A 20,054-nucleotide genomic window follows, 5' to 3' on the forward strand; every position below is an offset into this window, starting at 1 on the left:
GCATTGACGCCGCCGTCCAAGCTCCTAGCCCAGTTCTCCTTAGCCACGACAACAAATAAGCCCCTAATCGCTCGCAATTCGCCCGGTGGCAATAGCCCTCTTTTATACACTACTATCTTTTCATTTTCCTACAGACATTCTTCCCCTCCCACAAAACCCGATCCCGCGCAAGCGAGGTGGTCTTTCCTTGGAATCCAGAATCCAAAAAGAGTTGTGATTGGAATGAAAGAGATTATACAACACCCGCCCGTCTGCCCCTCCCTCGCACCGCCACTGAATCAACTCTACAGGAATTCAAACCGAACCTGGGGAAAAACAGGCAACTCAGGCCCCACCTGTGGCTCATCAGGTACGCGCTCTACTCGCGGGAAGTGAACTCTACACACACACACACCTCTCACGAACAGAGCCATAACACATGCACAAACATCTACACTTAATTTTTCTTCGACTAAAATTCGCTTCCTTTCTAACTTTCTCTTATACTACATCTTCTCATTTCAGTTTACCTCCCACTAAAGATTTTTCCGTTTTTCCACCTCTTTCTACTACTACGCCTCCTACCATTTTCAAAACTTTCGTTGGTGATCCTAATCCTAATCCAAACCCCGGCGTCAGCGCCTCCGTCCAAGCTCCCGGTCCATTTCTCCCGAGCCACGACCACCAATAAACCCCTAATCGCTCGCAAATCGCCCGGTGGCAATAGCCCTCTTTTATACGCTACTATCTTTTCATTTTCTTACAGACATTCTTCCCCTCCCACAAAAACCGATTCCGCGTAAGCGAGTGGTCTTTCCTAGAGATTCAGATTCAGATTACAAAAATACTTTGCAATTACATCGACAACAGACAAGCACAAATACGAATACACCATTACACAGGAAGACCCTTCAACACCCAAGGAAGCATTATTTCACCAACACTATTCAACCTCTACACACGCGACACCCCCAACCCGACACACGGAGTCACACACATACAATTTGCAGATGACCTAACACAAATAATCACATATCCAAGTAAAAAAGGCAAAAACATATTAGCACTAAAAACAAACAGAACAATAGAAACAATAAACACATATGAACAATAATGGAAAATACAAACACAACAAAATTCCAATTACTAAACACATCAACACAGAAACCAGCAGAAATATGGATAGGAGACACATACATACAAAAACAAAGAAACATAAAAATACTTCTACAAACACACACAAAAAACAGAAAACATCAAGCGGAAAAAAACATTACAGACACTAAAACGAATCAGAAACCTAGACACCAAACTAATACTAAGACTATACAAAGCACTCATACGACCACAATTAGAATACATACCAATAACAACCATCACATTAAAACCAAGCCAACTCCAAAATTTGCAATCAGTACAAAACAAACCACTTCGATTAGCCACACACTCCATACCCCCATACCTTAACACAATAGAAGAACTACACACACAACATAAACTTGAACCACTTAACACAAGACTCCACAGACTAGCTTACGGAACATGGAACAGACTTACAATCACAAACCCGGAAATAGTACAACACAGTGAAAACATAGACACAGAAGACGGACACGATCACAACTGGTGGCCTAGAGTGTCCCCTATCATCAACGGACCCCCACCTGAACCTAATTACACAATATAGACAATCAATACACCACTATCTTCATTGTTCTACTAACCATACTAACCCAACTAACACTATTAACTAATATTACTAACATTATTATTATGATTATTATTGTTATTGTATAAAAGAAAAATGATATCACGTGCGAACAATCGCACGTGATATACAAAAACGAGTATGACAATAAGGAATCATTACCCTCCCCTAACACTATAATTCATTCACCGTCATCCCCATGGGAAAAAAACAAGGTCATACTCATTAAAAGAAAAAAAAAAATGTATACGACATATAGAATAAAAAAAAAAAAAAAAACTCCCCACCATCACGAACACACAAAATAGATAGATAAATAAGTAATAACAAAAATTACCCCCATAGAAAATTCAACACCTAAAAAAATAGGCAAAAAGAATAGACGTATACATTAAAAAAAAAAAACTAACAACCAACCAAAAACAGTAATGACAAAAAGCAAAACCTCCAACCAAAACATCATGAATAAGTGGCAGAAGCTTCCACGACAATAACATTACCATAAAAAATATTGTATTCACAGTAGTAAGTGGGTGTGCCCCACACCTTTCACGACTAAACTTCCTTCCATTTCATTCTTTCCTTACGCTAACCCCCCCCAAATCCCCCCCTTCCCCCCTCTCCCCCATCTTACCTATCCTATCTAGTAGTAGATGAGCAGATCTCTCCCGGGCTCAACACCAAGCAGCAGTTCTCCCCAGCAAGCTGCCTCGGGACCAGTTCGCTCCAGCAAGCCGCCAGCAAGTCGTCTCATTCCCTCCTGTGGCTCTTCGGCCACAGCCACGTAGACGCTTGATGAGGCCTTCACTCCGGACCAAGGTCCATATAGTATACTATATGGACCTTGCTCCGGACCTTCTCCCAACGAGACTACGTCCGTGACCTCCGAGCCTATGAACCATTAATAAATCTTAGTTTTAGTGTTATTGTGAGTCTCATTCTCCCTTGCTTGTCCATACCGAACCAAACCCACGACAGTCTCATTACGAGGGGTGATCAAAAAGTAATGACAGTGATACCATATATTTTCACGGTACAGAGCTAAATCCAAATAGTGGCCTACATTCCTTCAAAGTACTCCCCTCCTGCCTCTATGCAACGTTCCATCCTCTTTCGCCACTTCATGAAGCACTCACGGTACTCAGAAGCCGATATACCTCGTAGCTCTGAATTGACTGCTCGCGCCAGATCTTGGATGCGATGAAACAGCTTCCCTGCGATCGCACCCTTGATCTTTGGAAACAACCAAAAATCACAGGGAGCAAGGTCAGGCGAGTAGGGTGGGTGGGGGAGAAGTGTGATCCCCTGCTGCTCCAGGAACTGCACAGTGAGGCGAGCTTTGTGGGGGGCAGCATTGTCATGGTGCAGCAAAAGGCGCGATCGGCGACGGGTTGGTGCAGTCTTGGCCTGATATTCCAGGACTCGAGGAAGGACGTGATCAGTGTAGTACTGGGCTGTGATAGTACACTGTTGAGGCATTACATCCACACACGTTGGTCCTTGTGAATTGAAGAAGATGGTGAAAAGGCGCTTCCTGCTGCGAAATCCTTCCTTCAGAATCTGAGGTCGAGGTTCTTCATCACTCAACCACACCATGTTAGACTGCTTGTCTCTGGTGGTGAAGAAAGAAATCCAACACTCATCTCCGGTAGCTACATCTGAGAACCGTTTCGGACCATTTGGCTCGAATTCAGCCAGCCATAGACGACAAATCCGCACCCGTTCGCTCTTCTGCTCTTCCGTAAGCAAATGAGGTATCCATCGAGCACACTTCTTCCTCAGCCCTAAGTGTTCATGCACGATGTCATGTGCGCTCCCATAACTGACACCGAGCTCCAAGGATAAGAATCGAAGAGTAACAGTTGGATCTTCGTCAATGATGGCCCCCGCACGGCCCGTCGTTGCTTCGGTCATGGATGTCCGAGGGCGGCCAGGACGATGATCATCTTCTAGCTGCAATTTTCCGGCTGCGAAAGCTCGAATCCAGCGGGAAACAGTTTCCAGTGATGGAGTAGACTCGGGAAAAACTTGCAACAATTCCTCTCTGATCTCCGTTGCTTTTTTCCCGAGTTTCCACCTTGTGAAGGTGTAGAATCTGCAGCCTTCTTTCGAAAAATCCATGTTTCCGGTTGGAGAGGCAAACCAACAATGACGCAATCGCACAGCGCAACGATAAAATGTAAGCTAGACAAACAGCGACAAGCTCAAACATGTAACAACAGGCAACACTTGCTGCCCCTTGCTCCCCGCCCCCCCAACACTTATAGTCTCTCAGCTACGAGTCCGACTGTCATTACTTTCTGATCACCCCTGGTATTAACCTATTAAACTCCGATGACAAGATGTCTTGTCATTTGGTCAAATAAAACAAAAAATCATAATAAAACAACAAAATGTTTGATGGTCAAACAGCACCAGAAAAATATGACGTCGTCAGTCCTCCTCCTCCTCGAGGAGGAGGAGGACTGACGACGTCATATTTTTCTGGTGCTGTTTGATCATCAAACATTTTGTTGTTTTATTATGATTTTTTGTTTTATTTGACCAAATGACAAGACATCTTGTCATCGGAGTTTAATGGGTTAATAAATCTTAGTTTTAGTGTTATTGTGAGTCTCATTCTCCCTTGCTTGTCCATACCGAACCAAACCCACGACAGTCTCATTATTAATAAATCTTAGTTTTAGTGTTATCGTGAGTCTCATTCTCCCTTGCTTGTCCATACCGAACCAAACCCACGACAGTCTCATTCTCACGGCTCGTCGGCACAGCGGTAGCGTTCGCAACCTCTGCTCCAGCTATCTGTATTCGACTCCAGCCCAGGGCTGAAATAATTTCAGTATCGCTACGCGGCGAGCCGTTACTCCAACAACCGGGGGAAGGGAGATGTGTGTAGAAAGTCACCTTGACCCAAAAGACGCGTAGTGTGACGTGGCCATAACAATTAGGCTGATAACAAATCCAGACGAAGCAACGCAACCGTTTATGATTTGATGCAGCAATATCCCGCGATTTGCAGAAAAAAAAAGAGTGAAGGAAAGAGCAGGAGGAATGGGAAATGGATGAAGGAGTATAAGAAACGACGACAGGTCCATTAAGGGTTATCACGCTGGTTCATCTTCCCTCCCACATCCGTCCTCGGCATTTGTAATTGTTATTTCGAACTGTGTGTTCTTTTCATTACCTGCACTTCATGTATATTGATTCAATGGCAAATAAACATTATTATTACTATTAATATTATTATCATTATTTTTTATTATTATTTTTATTATCATTATTAATTATTATTATTATTATTATTATTATTATTATTATTATTATTATTATTATTATTATTATTATTATTATTATTATTATTATTATTATTATTATTATTATTATTATTATTATTATTATTATTATTATTATCATTATCACTGTTTTTATCATTATCACTATTATTATCATTATCACTATTATTATCATTATCGTTATTATCATTATTATAACCTCCAATTGCATATCTAGCATATGACTTCCCTTACAGAAGTCTAGACTTCTTTAAGAGCATTTCAACAGTATGTCTAACCTTTATCTAGGTTTACAATATCTTAGTTCATCATTCAACTTTTTCATTTTAAATGTTACCTTCTTCCTTGACCCTACGCACTTTCATTATTTCTGTCTTTTGTTTATACATTTTTATTCCGCCTTCTCAGCGTCGACTGCCAAATTCGTTTGATTAAAAACGACTTCTGTTACGATGTTTGAATTTCTAATTAATCTCTAAATACCAAAATATCTTTTCTTGACTACGCACTTTCATTATTTCTGTCTTTTGTTTATACATTTTTATTCCGCCTTCTCAGCGTCGACCGCCAAATTCGTTTGATTAAAAACGACCTCTGTTACGATGTTTGAATTTCTAATTAATCTCTAAATACCAAAATATCTTTCCGTCACGGAAAGATATTTTGGTATTTAGAGATTAATTAGAAATTCAAACATCGTAACAGAGGTCGTTTTTAATCAAACGAATTTGCCGGTCGACGCTGAGAAGGCGGAATAAAAATGTATAAACAAAAGACAGAAATAATGAAAGTGCGTAGAGTCAAGGAAGAAGGTAACATTTAAAATGAAAAAGTAAAAATGAAGCAGCCTGATCAATCTACCTATCTGGGAGTTCTTTTTGAGAATATATGCAAGCCCTGGAATTAACACACAGAAAACAAAAATATAATGACTTCAAAAGTCCATCACTCATTAACAAGCTATATAAATCGTTAGTTCGTCCACATTTGGAATATGCTGTTTCCGTATGGTCACCGAATCTCAATTAAAGACATTGACAGACTGGAGAAAGTACAACGGTGAGCCACAAAAATGATTCCGAATATCAAAAATAAATCATACGAAAATCGACTAAAACACATGAATCTGTTTTCCCTAAAAAAGCGGACTCAGAAGCTTGATACAGGTCTTTAAAATTCTAAGGGGAATTGACAACATCAAAAGTGACACAATTTTCACACTGAATGAGAATCAGACAAGAAACAATGGTCTCAAACTATCCGGAAATAGATTCAATTTGGAAGTGGGAAGAAACAACTTTGCCAACCGTGTAGTTAATGAATGGAATAAAAATTCCTGCAGAGGCAGTGCAATGTAGTTCAGTTCGAAGCTTTAAGAATCATTTAGATAAACACCTAAGCAAGATGCTGTAATGATTATAATTTATTTTATATTATTTGTTTTTGTTTTGTTATCATTTGTCTGTTTGATTCTCATTTATCATTAGTTATCTGTCAATTTATTATTATTTTCTATTTACCTGTTTGTTTATTATTTAACTATACATATGCATTTATTCATGTATTTTATTTGTCATTTACATTATTATAGTTTTTATTTATTCATTTATTATTACTATTATTTTTTTCGCATCCGACCTAGATATGGACCAAAAGGTCTCCTGTCTGCATGCTCCGCCTTTGTAATCACAGTGGGTTTGTATCTTGGGTGAAGTCTCGTGACCGAATACCAGCCCATCAGGGCCACACGTCCGGATGAGTGTGGCGTGAGTGTAAGAGGGGGGTTGCACGTCAAACCTCGCTTCGCTCGCGAGCGAAGCGAGGAGGACTGACGTCATATTTTTCTGGTCTTTGATCAAACATTTTGGCGTTTTATGATCTTTTTTTGTTTTATTTGACCAAATGACAAAAATCTTGTCATCGGAGTTTAATGGGTTAACTGCATGTGCCCGGCACTGTCTACGGGCGTCGGGTCAACTGCTTGCCCATACACTGTTACCGGTGTTCCTAATTTCAAATCACTAGTTCCGTAGGGAATGCAGTGCAACGTTTATGTGGGAGTTGAATAATTTCTAGTAGTCCTTTGAGGTAGTCACTACTTACGAGAGAGAACGATATGATCCTAACTAGCCTAAACAATAAATGACAAGCGCGCAGGGGCGGGGGGCGTTATGGAACCCATTCAAACGGTAACGCTTGGGTGAAATACACAAATTCTAATCATAAAGTAGCAAATTACAACTGCAACATGGACAAACAGTAAAACTGTTTATGTCTTATCTAATGCATATGGCTTTGTAACTACAAACTCTTGCCTAAAAGATAAATTAACTGGTGGCTATTTTGCTCAGCTAATCAGAACATACGAGTGTATGTTCTTCACAGTAACTGATATACTCCCTCCTGACAATTGAAGCTTTACTGATTTTTTTTAGGATGGTCGCAGCAAATCAGGTGATTGATAGGTGAATTGCCAAGTATTAATATAATGTGATTATGATAACACGGCATTTGCCGTTGGCGGTGTATATCTGCCACATCCCATCCACGGCAATTGCCGTGGACGGCAGTGTAAGGGTTAAGCCGATACTCGTATATCAAAGTTGTAACAAACCACGTTAGCTTCTCCCTTCCGTCGTCCCGTCTCCTTCCACTCTACTTAATACACCTCTTCCTTGTGTGTTTCTCCCATTCCTTCTTTCCCTTTTTCTCTTTCTATTGTCCCTCCTCGTTCTAGTACAGCAGTTTCCTACCACATTTCTCAACTTCCTTCCTGGTACTCTCTTCGATGTGAAGTCGTGTCTTGACAGTAAGGTCTTCGTAAACGTCTAAACTGAAATGTTCTGACTTCGTATTTTTATATTATAAGATTTTATTTTACTTCTTTTTTCTATATCATGGTATTATAAAAAAGATATTAATGCTGCATCCAAAAATATTACCAAGGAAATATTGAAGAGATAGGTGAGAAACTTCCTTTTCCGGGGTCCACTTTCCGCTATAGAAAATGGGCTCCGGGGTCCATTTTCCACTATAGAATATGGACCCGCGGGGTCCATTTTCCGCCATAGAAAATGGACTCCTGGGTCCACTTTCCACTATAGAATATGGACCCCCGGGGTCCATTTTTCGCTATAGAAAATGGACTCCGGGTTCCACTTTCCACTATAGAATATGGACCCCCCGGGGGTCCATTTTCCGCTATAGAAAATGGACTCCGGGGTCTACTTTCCACTATAGAATATGGACCCCCGGGGTCCATTTTCCGCTATAGGAAATGGACTCCGGGGTCCACTTTCTACTGTAGAATGTGGACCCCGGGGGTCCATTTTCCGCTATAGAAAATAGACCCCGTGTCGAGTTACTGGGGGTGGGGGTCTATGTTCCATTTTACATCACCATGTGATCCTGATCAGCTAAGGGAAGGCCCTTTTCGTTCTGTAGCTGCACACAATACCGGACATATTAACCTGGTGCAACTGTAATGCTTTTACTTTCTAGTAATACCAAAGATAAACCCGAGATCAGGAGTCGCCACATGTCACCAAAAATCATCAAGACACTGTGCACACCCGTATCACCGAGTTCATTTGTCCTCAGCTGACAATGCACCTACTCCAATTAGGCAAGGCTGAATCGGTAATGGAGAAGTCTCGTCATCGCTTAAGCGAGGTCAGAATAAGACTGGAGCACAGTTGGGAGCAAGTGTGCAGAAAATCACAAGCCCTCCTCCCCTTAAAAATAAATAAATAAATAAATCCAGGGCTCAAATGCTGAAGAATTACGAGGCGTGCGATTTTTATTTTATCTTAAGGAAAAATGGATAACAGATTGTTAACGATCACACGAGTGGCATTCCAATATATGGATGAGATAATAAAATTAAGTAAAATAAAATAGATAATCGAAAAACTTATTCGTCTCTGATTAGGGTATGCTCTAGTGTCGTCTAAAAATATAAATAAATCAATAGAATAAATAAACAAAATAGAATAAAACAAGGAAAATAGAATAAATTATTAGATAAAAACTAGATAAATAAATATATACTAATAAAATTAACACTAATAATAATCTCTATATATAATAAGAGAGCGATGACGTCACGGGGACGGAGATGATTGATTGGCTGCGAGGGAAGCGAGGTCGCCCTAAGGCCCCCGGATGTGGAAAAAAAAAAAAAAAAAAAAAAAAAAATAATAATAATAATAATAATAAATTAAGAAAATAAGCTCACACTATTTCAGACACGTTGAATAAAATTGTTCTAATTCACAGGTGATGACATCTAATATAATATAAAAGATAAGTCTCCGCGGTGCAGGGTGGTTTCGTCGATTTTGTTAAAACCCTTCAAGTGCTCAGTCGGCGTGGCAATCTGCGGACACCTCCCTGTAAGCCTATTTCGCACATGTGTAGATCATCATCCTGTGCGATATGTTGTTACAGGGGACTGTTAGATGTCTGCAACGGAAGCCATATTGTCGTTATTCAAATGGAGGTTGGAGGTACGAGTACATTTGCTATTGTGTTTGCGAATTTTGATGATTAACATTATATATACTACTAATAAAAATTAAACCATTTCAAAGGGGACACATTTCAAAAATGTTACATGTCTTGGAGAGGGGGGTCTGTAAGTCCTCCGAGGTCGTAAGTTCTCCGAGGCAGCAAGCCGGGGAGGGCGAAGCCCGCGGCTTGTTAGAAATAAAAAATATATAACATAGAGCGTTGAACGCGAGAAGAAGATTATTTATATTCACGAAAACGTTATTATTGCACTGGATGAACACGACATGACGTCACGTCGTTTCAGCGTGTCCGACATGACGTCACTTCGTTGCAAAGGAATCGAAGTAGTTTTATTCAACCCGGCAAAGCAAACCATTAACTTCAGAACTTCTTAGCACCTGAATAATTCTACTGGAATTGTTTTTCACTCGAGTAGAAAATTCTAGAAACAATAACGGAGGTGCCCGACGATGATAATCGCGATATATGTAAATGTTGATGAATGAAAGTGGTTCGTCGGTCTGTAATCAGCACCGATCAAATACGCTCGCCAACTTTCTATTATTCCACTATTTGATTTTTTGATTGCCATGGAAGAAAACGGAAGCGTAATTAAATGCAAGGAGACTGGCTCCACAGCTGAGACGAGCCAGGCAAACCGAAGAGCAGAAGGAAGAGCAACGTGGGGGAAACGCCGAAAGACACCGTGAGCTCCGCCTTGCGCAGTCGCAGGAGCGTCGAGGACAGACGTCGGCGGAAGACGCAATTCGACGTCGCAGTGCAGCAAGGGAACGGGTGTCTCGAGAACAGCGCGAGAGGATGTAGCGACGGGACGCAGCACATGATTTCTACAGGTTGCTGCTGACGTTGCACGTCATGGTTCCGCCAGAGTCTTAGAGAGGACACTTGGCCCTCAACGGGCACTTGGGCAGCGCTGGACTTCTGAACTCCAACGGACATTCGCCCCATAGTGACAAATTCCCCCGTCACCTCACACTTGTAATGTAACCTCCCCCCGCATCTTCTGTTGTGACCTCACCCAGAGTTATCTTTCTATGTATATTATGTCTTGTACTCTCTGCATCTGTTACATTGAAAATGCTAACTGCATTTAGCGAAACGTCTGTATATTCCTACTCAACAATAGTTCCTTAATGCGCAGTTGTTACTAACAAAACATATATACCGTATATAATGATTAATTAATTGAAGGCAACTGCTCTAATAAGTTTGAACATAGTCACTAATGATTTTAAAATCACAAAATGAAGGTGTAAAACAGGAGCTGATGAATGCCAACTATTATGATGTCTATCTGGAGGGTCTTGTTGAAGATCTGGCGAAGAATAATTGGTGCTGACTGACCTTTACTCCTAATACAGGGTGAGGTCACTGGGAGAAGTAGGAGAGGCCACCAGTCTCGGGTGGAATACTGGACTCTGATTGGCCGCCGCTGGGTCTTACTTCTGGTGATCCAGAGTGAGCGGTGGAAGCTCTGGGCTTGGCCTCTAGTTCTCGGTCTTACAGGCAGGAAGGTGTTGTTGGTTAGGCTGAAGTGCGTAGTGTTCCTGGGGCCGCTGAGGGTCGCGATGCTTCCGAGGGGGTTCAAGGGCATCGTGCTCCCGGTGACGTCGAGGGGCATGGTGGTCCCGAGGGCGGGGCTGAAGGGAGAATGAAGTCTGCAGCTTGATGGACATTGATGGTGGGACGTTGGGATTACATAGACGCAGCTTCAACAATTTGCAATCTTATAAATGATTCCTCTCTGTGGAGTATATTGGTGTTTTCGAGGAGTTTAATATAGTGGTCAATGAAGTGATGGAAAATGAATCCTTGGTTTCGGTGGTATTGGAGGCGTCTTCTAAGCGTAGTGGAGGTTCTACCAACGTAAGAGATAGAGCCGTCAAAGCGGCTCTCCTGGCATGAAAGCTTGTAGATTATATTGGTAGAGGCTTCCTTCGGGATCTTTGGTGTAGCGTTGTTCCTCATTATCAGGGACCTGGTCAGGTTTGGCTTGCAAAAAATCCTCACATCAATGGTAGTGTCTCCTTTTTTCGTAATGCCCTTAATGACGCCACACTCTTCCCTAAACTTGTCGTGGAAATTATTTTGATGGGAGATGGTTATCTCGTGGTTAGATGGGTTCGGGGTCTGAGGTGGTGTGCAATATTGATCCAGTTGCTGCTTGATGACGCCCCTCAGCGCCCCCAGGAACACCACGCAGGAGCGTTTGTCTTGTAATCTTGTGGCAGGTAATCGAAACAAAGATGATGGTCGCATTTGTGGGTTACCGCCTGAGGTCAGCCCCATTCATTGGGTGAGGTCGAGAGGGAGGGAAAAGAGGCGAAGAAGGAAGATGGCCACTTGTTGATTGCTGGACGCTACAAATCTGGCAATTCACATGCAGATAACTTTCCTGTTAATGCCTCAAAGTTCATGAGAATTGCCAAAATTATTTATCTGCAGTATATGTTCGTTTCGAAAGTGATTGCAACCGTATAGATAGTTATCCTATGCGACTGGACGCCACTGGACGCATTTTAGGATGACCCCACCACCAACTTCAGCTGCCGGGCCCTGCTTTGACTTACTGCATTGCTTCCGGTCCACGAAGTGGACGGGATCAGTGATAGCCCTTCATCCTCAAGGAGCCAAGATAAAAGGGAAAACCAATGTCTTTGTTTGTGATATACATACTTACATATATAGAGAGAGAGAGAGTGAGGGAGAGAGTATGTATAGTATCAGCGTATCCATCTGTTAATGTCGCCCTTACGCCCACTAATGGTGAGCAGTGTTCAGAGGAGAAAATATATACACATTTCAAAAAAGGTACCCCAGATGAAAATAATGTATTAAACTATTTCTAAAAAGTATCTAAAGAGTATCCTAATATTATATTTAGAAAATATTTTACATGGGCGTTAATTTTTGGATATGATTATTTGTATTATTGAAATTTTCTCATAGCTGAGCCCACGATGTTCCCAGACCGTACATTTGGCAGCCAGACTTCGGCGCTGTCTGACAGATCGGCAGTGGGAATACGGAAACACAAGTGTAGTTAAATGTACGGATTTTATGCTGACCATAAGAAAAAATAAAGACTAATACAATGCAAAACAAAGATTCTATTGCTCCAGACACCTGTCCAATTCATGTTTTCTTCTCCCTGCACACACCTTGGGTAGAACTGACCATGCTGACGCTTGGCTGCCTGCCATCCATAGCATTGAACAGCACCCCCGTTTCCTTTGCTTCGTACGAGACCAGCTATCGACAAGTCTTGTGTTTAGTCGGCTTCACCACACTATCTAGTGCCGTAAGCACAACCGGTTTAGTTTCCTCACACGAGAGGGTGGGGAGGAGGAAGAGCACCTTGATTCGGGCAGTCTCCCCACGCCCAACAAATGATCGAATTAATAGAGTTTCTTGTGTGGTCAAGAAGAGATCGGTATTTACGACCGCGTCCATGTCTGTCCTGTCGAGCGTGGTACACTTTCTGTCGAGCGAGTGGGTGTCTGTCTGTCTGGCCGCTCACTAGTCCCAAGTGCCTCCCTCGGCCGTCTTCCACACATCAGACGGCACTCTCCGCCCGAGAACTCGAGTCGCCTGGGACAGTGCGAGTGGCTCTCACCGGACTTTCAATCATTTCCCGACCCCTATGATACATACATACATACAAACATACATATTCCGCCCTCCTTCGCCCCTCTCGTCACTTTCTTCCCCTTGTTGCCTTCAACCATCCAACTTTGTCAAGTTCTAGACTGTTAGTTCCACTTAGTGTTGGTTCTTTTCATTGACAGGCTTCTTTCTACCTCTCACTTCAATATATTTTTCTGTCTAGAATTAAATTCTTGGGTTTTCTCTTTTTTCAGTTAATTCTTATACAGCGTGCTCCAAAAGAACCCCACGAGAGAACATATGCAAGATCCTACGTGAGTTTTGCAGTGACGCAGTGATTTCTTTAGTCCAGTGATCTTTAACTTTATATTTAAGATCTTCCCAAAGGGCGTGATCTTACATTCGTGAACCGATTGAATCTTCTCCATCCTTTCCCCAGATTCGTTTTTACGAGTCTATGGCAATATTGTTTACCTAGGTAATCACGAATCTCTGTATATCTCACTTTGGTTACAAGGAATGTCATGTCAGCAATTCATTCGAGCCCCCGGCCATTGTTTATGAATATGAATTTTATTACCTACACAGAGCGGAAAGCGAGCTTCTGCAACTTGCTCGCTCGCTCGCTATACTGTTTCATAAACACCTGGGGCCGTATACACAAAACTTTTTTGTTAGCCTTAACAATCTCTGCTAGCTAACAGAAAACCACGAAAAGTTATACACCAATGCTTAACTAACAAATGTTAGCTAGCAAACAGTTGTTTGTCAAGTCCCGCTAAACAGTGCTGAAGTTAGCAGCTTATGAACATGTAAATGGACGTATTATTAAAAATTGCATACATAAAACAGTGTTATTAATGCTATTGTTCAGAATTTATTAATAGAGTATCATGATAGCACATAGATATCGTATGTATGGTTTTTTAGGAGTACTTATTAACCAACGACAGATATTTTTGGACGAAAGCGCATTGTACAGGCGGCCGCGCCACATTCAAATCTTCCGACAGACGACTCAACAATTATTTCATAGGATATAGACATGGCAGAAGAATCACAGAAAAAGAAAAGGAAGCCAAACTGGTCACAAGAGGAAACACTCCTCTTGGTCAACGTGATTATGGAGAAAAAAATAATTATAAATGGGCGATTCAAGCCAAGTTTAAACCACAAGGACAAGAGGGAGACATGGCAAAGCACGTTGATGCTGTGGTATCGTTTTCTGTTTACATATAAATGTTCATCGACACTTGGAGCCACAATTCTAATGTTTGTGCCATCTATGGTACCCACAACACCGGGAAACCTACAGTCTTCCATGAACTCCGCTTGCTTTACTTGCACTTCTTGGCGAGTCAATGGGAATTTTACAAATTGAGTTACAATATCTGGTTCTGATAGTGCATCAATTGTTTGAGTAATGACACGGCTGATTGTTGCTTGCGAGGGCCCAAAGTCGTCACTGCTGCATTTTACCTGTGGCCAAATATCTTAGGGTAATTGCCACCTTCGTCTCAGGACTCAGTGGTCGATTCCTTTCTGTTCGGGATTGAAGTTTGTCCCTCACTAAATCAGCCATTGTTATTATACCAGCACGGTTCATTCTGAAGCGTTTGATGAATTCGTCGTCATTGTACTCGTTATATATGTCCCGTCGCTGTCGATAAACTCGCTGTCGTCTTTGTAGTTGTTGTTGCTCCGCCATCTTCTCTACTAACAGGAATTTGTTAAGAGCTTAATAGTCCTCCACAGCACTTTTACCTTAACAGTACTTTTAAGGCCCTAACAAGTTTTCTGTATCCACTGTTAGTGCTTAACAGCTAAATGTTAGCCTTAACAGGAATTTGTTACCCTTAACAGCTATTTGTTAGTGCTAGCAAGTTTTGTGTATACGGCCCCTGACCTAAAAAATGTAACACCCGTCTTTTACCCCCACTTTCTACCTTTTCCACTAGCCTCTTACACACACACACACACATACATGCATGCATGCATACATACACTCACACATACATACATACATTTGCAGAAAAAACCCCCCACTGGGAAATAAGAAACTTAGTCCGAACGTTTTCGTCTATTTAAGATATTACCAAGGAATATGTACTCTCTGAGGATGTCTTAAATAGACGAAAACGTTTGGTCTAAGCTTCTTATTTCCCAGTGTTTTTTTTTTCTGGAAATTAATTTCACGCGTTCTTGTGAATTACTTCTCATACATACATACGTACATACATACATACATACGTACATACATAAATACATTCATACATGCATGCATACATACATGCATACATACGCTATACGCACATGCATGCATGCATACATACATATGTACATACATACGTGCATGCATACATACATTCATACATACATACGTGCATACATACTTCCTGTGATAAGCGACCATTTTTCCGCTACTCCGTGGCAGCCTGGTCGCACCAATTGGAGGATAAGTGGACGCAAGTTCGCAATCGCCTCCCTCCCCCGGTTTGGGATTTTTTTTTTTTTTTTTTTTTTTTTTTTAATTTTTTAGAGGAATAAAGGAAAAATGGAAGGTCGAGTTTCCTTTCAACCAAGAATGGAATATGGACTAGTACCCACCTACCCAATGCCCCATGTTCTACCAGATGACTAACCGGCAGTACCTTAAAGGTACTGCCGGTTAGTCATCTGGTAGAACATGGGGCATTGGGTAGGTGGGTACTAGTCCATATTCCATTCTTGGTTGAAAGGAAACTCGACCTTCCATTTTTCCTTTATTCCTCTAAAAAATAAAAAAAAAAAAAAATAAAAAAAAAAAATAAAAAAAAAATCCCAAACCGGGGGAGGGAGGGGATTGCGAACTTGCGTCCACTTTCAATAGTACATTGTACTCCAGGACTGGTTCCCTGTAATTGTACAACCTTATTCAGAAACAATACTGCAGGATCGTACCCGCATATAAAGAATAGGATTAGGAAAACATTAACAATATGTATCAATTACTTACGGTTGGCACAGGTCCCATAGAAAAAAGTTAGGGGCCGGCAGGAACAATCACGGAAAGCCGGGTACGCGAAAGTGTAAGTCCGTTTAGTCATAATCGTCCACAATGTCTTACGTACCTGTCTCCGGATTGTCTTACCGGCGTCTGGTGTGTCAATATGTAAGTAGTTAAGTATACGTTATGTTGATAGGCAATGTACTGCTACCCAACTTGTGCTCCTAACAACTGACTGTACTGTGGTCGACTCCTGAATGACCGATCCGTTCTGCCGACGTCGGGAAACATTAGTGGATTTTGTCTTACTATAAGGATAGCTCTTAGAAACTGTACTAGAATTAGGATTTGAGGTGGAAGTCTTCTTAGGACCCGGCTGCTTACTAGGTACATAATGAACTGAGCCACTAGCCATAGCTTGAACATCCTTCGATGCCGTCTCCCTAGCTGTAGCCATACTAACAGCTTTCTCAAAGGTTAACTCAGACTCGGTCAACAATACTTGCTGAATCTTATCACTAGCAAGACCCATTACAAATCTATCACGTAGCATCTGAGATAACGTTGTCCCAAACTCACAAGTGTGGGCAAGAGCTTTCAACGCAGCTACGAAATCCTTTACGGACTCATCAGACTTCTGGAATTTATAGCGTTCATAGATAAGAACAGGCGTAGGTTTGAAGTGTGTCCTAAGCGTATCAAGAACTTTATCTAAAGTACTCTCTTCCGGTTTTGCAGGAGAGAGCAAATCCCTAGCCAATCCAAAGATTTTAGGTCCCGCCAACGTGAAGAATGCAGCCACCTTCTTTGCGTCACCCACATCATTAGCAACAAAATACATTTTAATTCTACTGACATACGAATCAAAATCCTCCTCTGACTCATTGTACGGTTCAATTGAACCAACCCTATTAGCCAAGAACAAAGAACTTCACCAAACCAGAGAAAACAAGAAAACGGGAGCAGAATATCTAGAAGCCTTCTTTGACAATAAAGTAATATATGGACAAAATAGTGCAGGAGACTAATCTACAACATACTTATCTCACAACACAGGAGAGTGACAATTCAGAAGAAAGTAATGCACACAGCCACCTCAGGTTATGGAAAGACGCAACAGTCTGGGAACTCTTTGTGTTCTTTGCTCTAATTATTCTGATGCCACACGCAAAGAAACATATCATCAGCGACTATTGGAAAAAAGAACCGTTGCTGGGTACACCAACATTCGGGAAATTCATGTCAAGAAATAGGTTCCAAACACTACTAAGGACCTTGCACTTTGCCACGAATACACAACCTCGACCTGACGACCACATGTGGAAGATACGTGACGTGTTTATGATGATAAAGGAACGGTACAGCTGATTTTTCAAACCCTTCTGCAAGCTGGTAATAGACGAATCGTTTGTGCTATTCAAGGGACGTCTTATTTTCAAGCAGGATATGCAGACGAAAAGGAACCAATTTGGAATCAAATTGTTTGTCTTGTGTGATTGTGAGACTGGTATTGTAGTGGACATGATCCCATACACAGGTACCAACCAGCATTGATTACAATCGAAATGACCCTCACGGAAGCACCGGGAGCATTATAAAAACTCTGCTTGCACCATACATGGAGAAAGTCCACGTCTTGTATATAGACTCCTCCTATTATTCAAGCCTAGATTTGTCCCGTTTTCTGCACGACAAAGGGGTAGGAGGATCCTGTGGTACAGCTCGAAAGACACGAAAACCCATGCCTCCACTTGTCAAGGCACACAAAACTAGAAGTGGGGACCGACCACAACATTCAGAAGTCGGGGAAGGTCATGACAATACAGTGGCATGACAAGCGTCAAGTCATTATGCTTTCAACTCTGCATACCGGAAAATAATGACTGCAGGGAAGGTGAATCACAGGACAGGTGAAGTAATAAAGAAACCAGACCTTGTGATTGGCTACACGGCAAATATGCGTCTTGTTGACAAGGCCGACATGATGGTCAGCTTTGTGGAATGTGTGAGGAAAACTGTGCTCAATGCCTATAACTTCAGGCTGATAAGGAGTGGCAACAGACCAACGTCTCTGAAGAAATTCACGTATGCAGTGTCGTACCAATTGCAGGAGAAGTTCGGAGAACAAACCGTTCAGACCGCCACTCGCTACTTCAAAACATGCCCAACCGTCTGGTCTGTTCAGCGTGGGTACAGAGGCACTGCCTGGAAATCTCTCTCACCCCCAGCACCTACTGCTGCCTCAATAAAACGTACAAAAAGACAAAGGGATTGCCACGTTTGTATGAACACCACCCTGCGACCAAGGAAAAGAAAATCAACGTCTTACCATTGTAAGGAGTGCCATGTAGCACTCTGCCCAGGGAAATGCTATACGCAGTACCACACTCTTCGAACCTATTGAGTGCTAGAGTACTGAAAAAGAAATGTGCTTTGTGGCTACACGCCAAATGACGCATCATTCCATTTGTAGAATGTGTACTTGTATTGAATGTGGTGCTGACTAAAGTTTATTCCTCCCCTCTTTCTCCACACTAGCTTTCCTTCCTAAATCTACTGTTGCATTTCTCTTTTCTTCAGACATTTACGTACGCCTGTCCTTCCTTACTTTCCTCTCCTCACCCCTTTACTATCCTCTCCCTTCACTTCTCTTTCCTTCCGCATTATTTATGAGGAATGATATATTCCTGCTGTCCACTTGCTATATGATCTTATGGTATAAATGAAAAGGTCTAAAGGAGTTATCACTATAATGAAAATTATTTGTTTGGTCTATTATCATATTTTCATTCTAGTTTTCACTCATTTATTATCAGTTTTTATGTACTGAAAACTGTTAATTTCTCGTCTGTATTATTTCCTTCATGATATAATGTAGTAAATTATTTGCATTGTTATGAATAATTCATACCCCTACTAGAAAGGGATGGCAGTAGTTAGTACTGTATTGGAAGTTATCATTTTAAACTTTTACTAATTCTTATTATATTGGAAATGATATATTCTAAAGGTGTATTTCTTTATATTTATAATTTGAAAATGTAAAATCAATTCATGAATCTATACGTCACCATCTAGCATCTCTTTAGCTCCAATCATTTGTCGTTGAAATGTGTGCTAGAGACAGATGCGCTTTCTCCTCTCACTCTTTCTCCAGATGGCAGCTACTGTATCCAAGGATAAGGGAGATAGTGCTGTAGTCGCTGAAAGCCGACCCTCCTTTCAACCCCTCATTTCGTTTCGTTTCCTCTCTTTACTTTTCCGTCTAATATTTCATTATCATTTCTTTGTCGTGTTCTGCAGTATCATAACGTATTGCAGGGAAATACTTTATTTGATGGAAAGGTATTTATATGAATTTTTTCATGAGTATCGGGTCCTGACGTTTCATTTTCACAATTTATCATTATTTCGGGAGGTGATATATATATATATATATATATATATATATATAATTAAAAGCAGGCATGTTCGTTTTTCAACGGTATATACACCTCGAGATTAGTCAAGATCTAAACTCAGTATGACGACATAATTTAGCCAATCATATTCCAGCACTGCCGTCGAGTTGCCAATAGCCCATTTTCACTCAAATTATTCCAATATTTCGCATTATTTTTCCAAAACAACAGTATGCATGAGCATGGCAATTTTTTACTATATCAATTAGATAGTAAGCATCGTTTTGGCAAGACAAAAACTAAATGAAGTAATGATTATGCTTTTACCCTAAGCTAAAAAATTCATGTAACAATGCGCAAAAATACGGCAGTGTAAGGGGAAAAAGTATATTTTGTTATATATCTATTCATTTATCTATTTACTTATTTAGATATTGAGTGTCATGTGTTTTAATTTTCATTTATTCCTTTATTATTTCTTTATTCAAAAACACCTTTACGGGTTTTTGGGGAAAAAACATCGACTGTATTTTTGTCATGTGTGAAGG

General features: G+C 41.1%; 2 protein-coding genes across 7 annotated transcripts in view; one reads left to right on the forward strand and one right to left on the reverse strand.

Annotated features, from left to right (window-relative positions):
- Positions 1-20,054, reverse strand: part of Ts (Thymidylate synthase) — a 94,243-nt gene that overhangs the window by 52,117 nt on the left and 22,072 nt on the right. The window contains exon 1 of one of the 3 annotated variants that reach the window (XM_076195890.1): positions 2,322-2,441. The exons of the other annotated variants lie outside the window; for them this stretch is intronic. The gene's annotated coding sequence lies outside the window, so the exon portion shown is untranslated. Of the gene's footprint in view, positions 1-2,321; positions 2,442-20,054 lie in introns of those variants that run through there. 3 annotated transcript variants of the gene reach the window in all.
- Positions 1-20,054, forward strand: part of LOC143031706 (uncharacterized) — a 93,486-nt gene that overhangs the window by 44,323 nt on the left and 29,109 nt on the right. Inside the window, exons 2-3 of one of the 4 annotated variants that reach the window (XM_076195895.1) lie at positions 135-349; positions 2,338-2,483. The exons of the other annotated variants lie outside the window; for them this stretch is intronic. Of the exons in view, the coding sequence (XP_076052010.1) occupies positions 135-349; positions 2,338-2,483 (361 nt within the window). Of the gene's footprint in view, positions 1-134; positions 350-2,337; positions 2,484-20,054 lie in introns of those variants that run through there. 4 annotated transcript variants of the gene reach the window in all.

This window comes from Oratosquilla oratoria, chromosome 12 (assembly GCF_046742065.1).
Source record: "Oratosquilla oratoria isolate Oo_2021 chromosome 12, ASM4674206v1, whole genome shotgun sequence".
Lineage (NCBI taxonomy): Eukaryota > Metazoa > Arthropoda > Malacostraca > Stomatopoda > Squillidae > Oratosquilla > Oratosquilla oratoria.